The sequence below is a fragment of the Octodon degus genome, unplaced genomic scaffold (genome assembly GCF_000260255.1).
Source record: "Octodon degus isolate 3935 unplaced genomic scaffold, OctDeg1.0 scaffold00055, whole genome shotgun sequence".
NCBI lineage: Eukaryota > Metazoa > Chordata > Mammalia > Rodentia > Octodontidae > Octodon > Octodon degus.
In genome coordinates, this window is record NW_004524631.1 from 9,418,244 (window position 1) to 9,428,148 (window position 9,905).

General features: G+C 38.8%; 1 protein-coding gene across 1 annotated transcript in view; it reads left to right on the plus strand.

Annotated features, from left to right (window-relative positions):
- Zbbx (zinc finger B-box domain containing) overlaps positions 1-9,905 on the plus strand; it is a 147,842-nt gene that overhangs the window by 67,894 nt on the left and 70,043 nt on the right. The window contains exon 9 of the mRNA XM_023717811.1: positions 2,833-3,007. Coding sequence (XP_023573579.1) covers positions 2,833-3,007 — 175 coding nt within the window. The remainder of the gene's footprint in view (positions 1-2,832; positions 3,008-9,905) is intronic.

A 9,905-nucleotide genomic window follows, 5' to 3' on the forward strand; every position in this document is an offset into this window, starting at 1 on the left:
TAGCTTTGGAAGCCGGAAATATTTAGGCAGTTAGTGCCCTTTATGATTTTTTGTTTTCTCCTCTTCCATTTGGGGATATCTCTTACAGAGATAGGGTGTGCTTATGTGGTAATGATTACAATGTAAGATTAGCCTTGCTTCTTCCAACTCTCTACCCTGTAGAATGAGGCAGGGGCATGAGTTCTGAGTGGAAGCAATGTATGGCAGTATTCAGCTGAAAGGTTTTGAAAGCATTTTTCTTACCCCCTCTCTCTCCTGATGTGGAGAAATCAGGGATTCCAATGTATGGCTATAATTATGAAAGTGTTATAGCTCTGACTTGTTTTTGTAAGAGAACTGCTCTTGAGAATAGCTGGAATCAAGGTGTGCTTAAACCATTTTGTATCAAGGCACCAGGTGTTCATGCCTCCTCATAATCTGCAGGATACATGTCCAGATACACTGATGGATTGTGGACTGGACACCTGTATCTTCCCACTTACCCCTAGACCTCACTATCCTCACACTGTGTTTCTCCTCTCTCTCAAAATCTGTAGAAGTTACCATTGGTGGTGCCCTATGTAGCTTTTAGATCACATATTTTCTACAATCTTTTCATTCCTTTTTGTGTTTGCAGTCAACACACACATTCAGTATGATTCTGCTCAGGCTTTCATTAATAAAATAACTACGTGGCTTCAACAACATATTTATTTTCTGTGGCCTACAAGTTCCCAGTCAAGGATCTAGCAAACTTAGTTTTGGTGGTTTTTCTTTGGCCTTTAGATGATGACACAACCTTTTGGTTGTGTCCTTGTGTTCTCTTCTGAGAATACATCAGGGTGGGGAGGGGAGAGAGAGAGAGAGAGAGTGAGTGAGCGAGAGAGAGACAGACAGACAGACAGACACAGACAAACACACACACACACATACAGACAGACAGACAGACAGATAGAAAAACACAGAGAGAGACAGACAGAGAAACACAGAGAGAGAGAGAGAGAAAAAGAGAGAGAGAGAGAGAAAAGAAAAAAGAGATGATGAGAGGGAGCGGGGAGAAGTGAGGAGAATGACAGTGAGGTATATAGAGATCCTAGGGAGAGGTCTACTCTGTCTTCATGCTCTATACGTTCTTTCAGATTAACTCTCCACCATTTGACCTCATTTGAGCCTAATTATTTCTCTATAGGCCTTGTCTTCAAATAAAGAAACACTGAGGGTCTTATAGGATCAATGTATAAAGTTTGGATTATGTGCACCATTTAATAAAAAATAGTTATCATGTCCCATGCAATCTACTGTTGAAAATATGTCTTTGAATATTTATTCTGTCCTCTTTGCTATTACAAATACATCAGTTGGCTTTGTTCCTGAAGGAATAAAATGTTGATTTAATGAACAGTGCATTTAATTTTCTCCCTGTCTAGAGTCCATCAATATTTCCAGTTCTATTTGTACTTTTTTGTAAAATATAAACATTTTACATATTGGTGTGAAAACAAACTTTTTATTCAACATGCTAGTACATCCAACTAAATACATTCTACAGCCTCCTCATTCCACACTGTGGCTGCAAAATGCTCCTTATATCGCTACGAACTTTGGAAAATCCATTTTTCACTGGGTGACATTTATGATTTTCAAGTTTTCTCCCAGTAAAATGTACAATACAAAGTAAAAATTTGAAATATACGTGATAAAAGATTTTACCAATACATATGATAATAACCAAGTCCCCAAATTCCTAAAGACTCCACATTTGCGATGCTGCCAGCATGCCAAGGGTCTGCGGCACGCCTGCGGCACACCTGCGGCACACCTGCGACACTGAAGGTCATTGTTTTGCACCCCAGCTCTCTACTTCCTAATTTCTCTCTCCCACACTACCGCATGGAACTTCTCAGGGTTTCACAGATCTAACAATTCTAAGCCCCGCATGCTTTTCTGGTGGCCAGAGTCCTTCATAATCTGGCCCTTTTTGCTTTCCTAGCTTTTTTGTTTCAATAGCCTTTACTTTTTGCTATGCCAATACAAAGCACTTGCAGTTCCTGCACTATGCTTTATGATTCAGTGCATTTCATGCAGCACAGCTCTCATTACCCCTCCTGTGGAAGATGGTGGTAGCCTCCTGTTCGCTTCTTGCTAATAGAATTATTACCTCTTTCTTTCAAAACCCAGTTGAGATGTCACTTCATCTGAGTTATTAAGAGCCTTGGACATATTTCTCTTGTGGACTTATTAAAGGAAAAGAATAACTGTGTGAAAATAAGGAGAAAGATCATTCTATGCCTTAAGCATAAGTAGAGCAAGGTCTTTAGAAATGTGTTTGATAGATTTCATGAGCTGTAGGAATGTGAGTTTAGCTGGGGCGGGTGAATGGAGGGGAGAATAGGTGGTGCAGAATACAGGGCATCGAAGAGTAAGGCAATGTGGGGCCTTCGGGTTCTTGTGGTGGAATGCTGGTGCTTCACAGTCAACGGTATCAAGTAGGGAAGGATGTCACCAAACTAACATATAAGGAAAGTGCTTATTCTAATATGAGCAGGCTATAGAGCAAGAGTGTGAAGAAATAGAAACACAGACCACTGCAGTTTCAAATGGAAAACAGTAATTAATAGCACAATGACAAGTCATCTGTCTGCAGGCTATTGTTCTGATAATTTCTGTAGATAATAATTATAATTGCCAATAGGATTTTGAAGAACACTGTAAAGTATAGCAATCAGTATACCTTAAAATCACCGGATTCCAAGGTAAAACCTGTCCTATTTACAATGACTAATAATTAGTCTCATTGTATTTTTTACAGAAAATTTAGTAATGTTGAAGTAGATCCATTTATATCTGGTTTAGGTAGAGATCACAACAACAAGAAGAGCTGACTGTACAGAGCCAGGAGAAAGGCTCTTGTGTGAAGGGTCATTTGATGAAGAAGCTTCTGCCCAGTCCTTTCAGGAAGTGTTAAGACAGTGGAGAGCTGGGAGCCACAAGGACCAGAAGCAACCGGACTTACTTTCAGCAAAACCAGGTATGGCAATTATTTATCATTTACACCTGATCACATGGGGTGACTTCGTTTTGTCTCAGTTGTCTGTGAGTATAAATGCAGTGCTTGAAATAGCCATCCGCTATAAGTTCTCTAACAAGTGTGTGTTCTGTCTGATGGTGTCAGCTTTGCAGACTCTGAACTGGGTCCCTCGTGGCCAATTTGTTTCCTGTGTCTGCTCAGACTCTGAGATGAGGGCATATTGGATTCTCTCAGCTTTTCTTCTTCTCTGCCATTGGGACATCCATTCCATTTTAGAATTGTAATGGCAACATGTAAAATGGAACAATCTGCCAAGTAGGAAAATAAATGGTTTTCTTAGATGTCTACTGTAAGGTGTGATTTCAGGGACCACTGTGAATTTTAGGTGGAGAATTGATTTGTGTTTAAATTTCTTTCTCTCTTTTGAAGAACTATTTTAATTCCCTATGTTTTGCTTGACAACTTTCGCTCTTATATTGCAGACACTGAAGATCTCTGGATAGCTGAGTGAGCAGTATCTTTGCTTTAAGTTTTCCAAAACATTTCTTGAAGACAATCATGTTTTTACAGTATGATTTATTAATTTTTAACTGAACTTTGCACTATCTTTTCATTGAGTCTTACTGAATGTAAAATAATAATCCCCAGTACAAAAAATATAAGCTAATAAATTCCAATTATGTGTCTTTCTTGATGCATTCAATTTTATTAGGTTACTTAATTTATTTCTAGAGAAAAAACGTGTATTACTGTTCTTCTTTAATATAGTGACATTTTTAATGTTAATATATGTGTCTCTCTTCCTAATAATAATTAAATTTTTTACTAAAGTACTCTCCAATTAATTTTCTTATATTTGTTTCTGATATATTGCATTTGTAATGCATATATTTATATTTTTACTCTTCTAGTCTGAGATTCTGCCAACAGCTTACATTTTAATATACTATGTGTTACCTTTTATAATAATGTATAATGTTCTATGTATAGCAATTTACCGATTTTTTTTAGTTCTCAGCAGGGTCAAGGTTATCATGGCCATCTTAGGTACTTGTGTGCAACGTATCCAAAGATAATTATGTAGGTGATTAAGCAGCATAGATATGTTATCTCCATTGTGAGTTTTTCAATAAAATGTTGATGAAAGTTTTCAAATTATTCCCTAATATATTCCTGTTTCAGATCAGTTGCATTCTTACTGGCAACATATGAGGTGGCTATTTCTTCTTATTTTCTATTCTTAGCCTAATTCATTATGATAATCAATGAATAATTTTTTTCTCATCTTAACTGACTTCTATCCTTATATTTAAAAATATGTATTGGTCAGTTTTTCAATATCCTGTTTCTTGTGTTGCTGATATTTAAAAATGAAACCTTATGTTTTAGAGTTTTGCAAAATTGCTCTTACATCAATTGGGTGGGCACGTGGTGGGTGTACGTTGTGTGCTGGGGGAGTGTAATGTGACAGTGCAGTCAGCATCTGTTCTGAAATTTACAGGGCGAGAGGAGGCCAAAGCACCAATCCAGGGGTTAGCATAGCTTGAAGGGAGAAAGGCAAAGTCAGTGTCCACACTGGGCTCAAAGAAGATGCACTTGGAAAGCTGTAGCATGTTGTCAATTGTTTCACATAAATAGACAGCAAGTAAAGACAGAGGTTTTTAAGAGTAGTAAATGAACACACATCAAATCTATGATAAATTCATGAAGCTTTATTATTATGTGTGTGCACACAGGATTTGGGTCTCCTAATCCTGATGGTCCATTTTCAGTATACATTCAAGTACTCCAGCTCCTTGGGGGTGCCAGGCTGGTTGAATGAAGCCTGGAACTAATTTTACAGTGGTGGAGGGTGAGGAGTGGGAGTTTGCCTGACAATGGTAGCTGAAGAAAATTGGTTCTGAGAGAGTGAATGCTGCAACAGTTGACGTGCCTCAGACTCAGCTGTCCTGTAACTATAACCTGGGAGGGCCCAAACGACACTCTAGTTATCAAGTCAGTAAGCACCACAACCCTTAAGGAGAAGTTGTTGTGGCTTCTCTGTGTATGCCAAGGATGATCAGTAGAGGGTGCCGCGGTGGAATTAATTTGCCTTATATCAAAGGGATAACGGGAACCTGGACTGGTAGAGACCAAGTGTTGACAGACAAGCATAAAAATGCTGCTGGTGGTGGGATTTTCACAACGTGGGACATAGAAGAGTAGTAATCTTATGGTCCAATTTTCAGCTATTTGTGCTATTATTTGGAGTTACTGGTAATGAAAAACTTAAAATAGATTATTAGTTTATGTGTAAGGTTTTAAAAAAAACTTCCCTCTGATGTACAAAGGCCTGACATGGGCCACTACAATGGGAAGGTAGTTTTACAGTCTTGCCAGACCTAAGCCTGTCCGTAGATCCAAGCCTCTCAAATGAAGCTAGTCCACTGAGGGATCCTCCAGTGTGGGTGTTCACTGTGAATCTGGCCCTCCCCAGCAGAAGTCAGTGGCTGTCTACTAGGGTAAGCATGCATGAAGAAACGCAATGCACAGAACTTCAGAAGCAGTCTTAAGTTTTAACTCTGAATTAACACTTCTCCCTGAATCCAAAATACTTCTGGAGAGTACCAGTTAGCATTAAAAATTGATGGAGCTGGGATGATTACGGAGTCTTATCTCAGTCCAACTCACACAAGGTGCACTGGGAGCGTGACATGCTATAGGATTGTTTTCCCAGACTGGAATATATACTGAAAATGGGTCAGAAGGGGAAGATTACCTAATTAATAGTCTTCCCTATGGCATAAAGACTGTTACAGAAGGGCACAAGTTAAAGTTTTCAAAAGTGCCCCCACCATGTACTGTACACTAAAATAAATGCCTGAAGCAATACTTTATATTTTGGGACTTGCAGATATTAATGCCATTATCAAATACTCAAAAATGGAGTTTTTTAAAAAATATATTGAATTTGCTAATTTAGGAAAATCTCAAGATTATGGAATTGTTATTGGATTATAATAAACTTTATCAGTTGAAAGTCACGGTTGATCTTTTTTCTTGGCTGTGCTCTCTTTACCGGCTCTGTGACTACTAAACAGCTGGGGGTCCTCTGCAGAGCTCACGTGATGTCTTCCATGAGGAGGCCACTCAGAATTACACAGCTGCCTAACCTTGCTATTGCAGCAGCAAACTAGCCATAAACAGTTCATGAATGGATGATTATATCTGTGATCGTGTGAAATTTTACCTATGAACGCAGACATTTGGCTGTATGTAAACAATAGGCCAGACTGAGTAGAGGGTCTACTTTGCTGAATCCTGATGGAGAAATGCCTTTTTAAATTTCTGTCAGTTGGATACAGTTTTTCTAATGTGGCAGGGATACATACGTGCTGTTGTAATACCATCCCAGAGCTGGGCTAGTTCTGCCTTCTAGCATTATGTTGTCTTAAAGGAACTTGGTCACTTGGGGTTGCCCAGAGACAGTGCTTGACCATTAGATTGATGGCAGCAAGCTAAGTGGATTTGGCGAGCAGGGACCATATATTACTGGGTGACTATATTCAACCTTTTCCATAATTGAGGGGGCTGTGATTTGTCCTCATGGGGGAAGCTACATACTCGAGAGATGGATCTTCCATCTCTGCTTGCAGTGTGCCTGCCGGGGAGCCTTATTTATCATGATAGTATCCTCTTAAACACCCCTTCAGCCCAAGACACTCATTTTATTATGCCAGAGCTCCAGCTAGTACTGCAGAATTGACTGATCTCACCATGGGCCGCATTGTTTCCACACAGCTGGCGCAACAGTTTCGTGGACTGACCTACCGAACGAATGCTCAGTGTTGATCTGGCAGAGGCAGTACCTCATGATGTGGGGTGCTTTTCCACGTGGGTGCTGTATGTTCTATGAAATTCCAGCCATTATTCCATTTAACTAGTCAAGTTCTAGACTGGTTAATCACTAGTCCTGCCTTAGATCACTGAATCCACTTACCAGAAAGGGGGGGGGGTCACTGTACTTATTTTGCTGGTTGAACATGATTACCAAGATTACCAAAGAAATCGTTGTGCTGCTCTATACAACTTCTTACAAATTGCATTTGGAACCCAGAGATTCACTGGGGCACATGGAGTGCCTGTAAGGAATAATGCTCAATGGGTTGGCAAGGCACTAGAGAGAGGGCCTCTGTTCTTATGAGTCCTTTGAGAATATTTGGAAAGAACCTGCCAAAGTCCTAGAAGAGAGTAAGGTTAATGTTGAATGATGGTGTTGGATGGAATCTTTGATAAAGGAAATGGTCCTTCCTAAATGTCAACAAAAATGTAGACCACACCAGCTATGTTTTCTATTGAGTGGTGCTGCTTATTTCCCCCTGTCCTTTCCTATGCTACTTTATATGAAGTCAATCAGTGGTGATCAACATAGGATAGTAGGCAATTTGGAGTGTCACTCGGTTGAAATCCTGTGAGACACAGTAGCTGCCGAACTTTCTTTTCTCTATGCTTCAAGTAGGAGATTTTTTTGAAGTGTGGAGAAGCAGTGATGTTTAGAGGAAAAATATGTAGGCCATGCCGGCCACTTGCGGTTTGTCCTTCCACATCTGTTCTCTGCTAGTTCCTCTTTGCTCTGTGCACCAAGCAGGTGATCTCTAGATACTTGATTTCTGGTTTATGACTTGTTTCTGTCAAAGGGTGAAAGTGACAGGACATTGGAGGGTGAGAAGAGAGCACCTTTTGGGAGCTGCTGTTTTACAGTGATTGTGTCCTCTACTTATGTTATGAACTTTCCTCCCCGGGCTCCTCCACAGCCATTGCTTTCAGTATTTTTGTTGGTTTTCAAAAGTTCTTCTATATCTCTTCAGGTTTAGATTTGATCCCAGCTGTCCCCATCATCTTCAGCTTGGGTGCTTCAGCATCAATTATTATTATTATTATTTATTATTATTATTATTATTATTATTATTATTATTATTATTATTTTGTGTGGGGTCTCATTATGCAGCTTGAACTCGTAGTGATCCTCATGTTTTCAGCCTCCCCATCAGTTATTCTTTTAACCTCACCACATCATTATAAGTTGGCCCATTTATTTGATCCTTTTTGAGTTACTCTTTAAAGTATTTTTGTGCCAGACCTTTGACCTATAGAGAGAGTCTTAAAAAGACTTCCTAAGAAGCCAGCCCTTGATTTAAGATCTAGAAAATGTGATGGAGAGTGTGGAGAGAAAATAGCTCACGGAAGGAGTATATCATAATGTGGAACTGCAGGAAGAGGTGGGCAGCTGAGCCCTAAACAGGGAGAGCATAAGAGCACATGATTCCAGGCAGCTGGAGACACTGCTCACTAGCCTGGAGTGGTAGAGATGAAGTCTGGAAGGCCAAGGAAGGACAGCAGAGACACAGAAGCAAAGCTGACAATGTGGGCTATAAATATCACCAGCAGGTCTTGTTTTTAATAAGGAAGTACGGTTTGCAATATGGTTGCTGTGGGGACATCATTAGGGTAAGGGCTGTCATTGATGATAGTGTTTAATAGTTTGGCTCCAGGGTATGATGTATGGTTGACCTTATATATGTATTTGATAGTATACATCTATTGTTTATTTTTGGTTTGGGAATTAGTTCTTCAGTGAGAGATAAAATATGTGCCAGCAAAAATCAAAGTTGTATTATCCAAATTCACTTCAGACAGAGATGATATAAATTCTGTACACAATTTGACCCTGCTGTAAACATTAATAGTGTTAGTCAAAACCACATCTTTACATTTATGTCAGGCTGCTGTATCTTTTTTTTCAATAATATGTTAATATGGGATTTGGAAAATGAGCCTCAATGTATAAAACTATACCAAAATGAAACCAGAATAAAAAATCCACAAGTTTATGTATTTTCCAGTTAAGCTTATTTATATTTACATTTTGGGAATTTTAAAAATTTTATTTATTTTTATTTTTTAAAGAGAGTTAAAAAAGCTAAATGGGGGCTGGGGAGATGGCTCAGTGGAATAAGCGCTTCCCTGGCAAGTACAAGGGCCTGAGTTCAATCCCCAGTTCTGCCCCCCAAAAAAATAAATAAAAAAGTTAAATGTTAAAACAAAGAATTTCACTAAACAAAATAAAATGAATATCACAGTATTTGTTGTACTGCATAGTATTGCCTTGGGATTAGTTGTTCATATTACCAGATATATGCACGCAAAGTTGGGCAAAGATAAAAAATAAGAAAAATGTTATAAGAAGTTGAAAAGAGAAAAAGAAAAAGGAAAAGGAAAAAAGATGACAAAAAGTTAAATATTAACTGCTTCTTTCCACAGACCAGCAGAAATCCATCCAAACTGTCCTGCTTACCTACATAGACACATCTCTTTCCCCCACTCCCTCTCCTGTCCATCTCTTCATCTCAGTAATTCCATTCTTTTGAGAAAGTTCAATTACATATATAAAAAATAAACAGATATGTACTTATCATTTGCTGGGCCTATGCTGCATTTTTTTAATACTATAATTATCTTATAAAATAGAAACTATCATTTTCATGTTAATTTTATTTTTCTTCTAAAAATTAATTTTACTGTATACTGCTGGTGTACATAATATTCACATTCATCCCAGGAACTTATTCTTCTTTCCCCTATTCCCCTCCCTTCCCTTCTCCTCCACACCACATGTACCAAATCTTTCTTCCCCCCTTTTTCCTTTTCCCTTCCTTCTCCTCCCCTCACCTTTTGCCTTGTTCCCCTTCCCAATTGGACATTCTCTTCCCAGTTCCCAAAGCTAGTACCTCCTTTCCCCCTCTATTTTCCCACATGAGAGAAACAATATGATGCATATAATTGTGTGCTCAATTCATTTCACTAGAAATCTCAGGGTACACCCAGATATCTAAAACTGGCTCAATGATTATATATATAT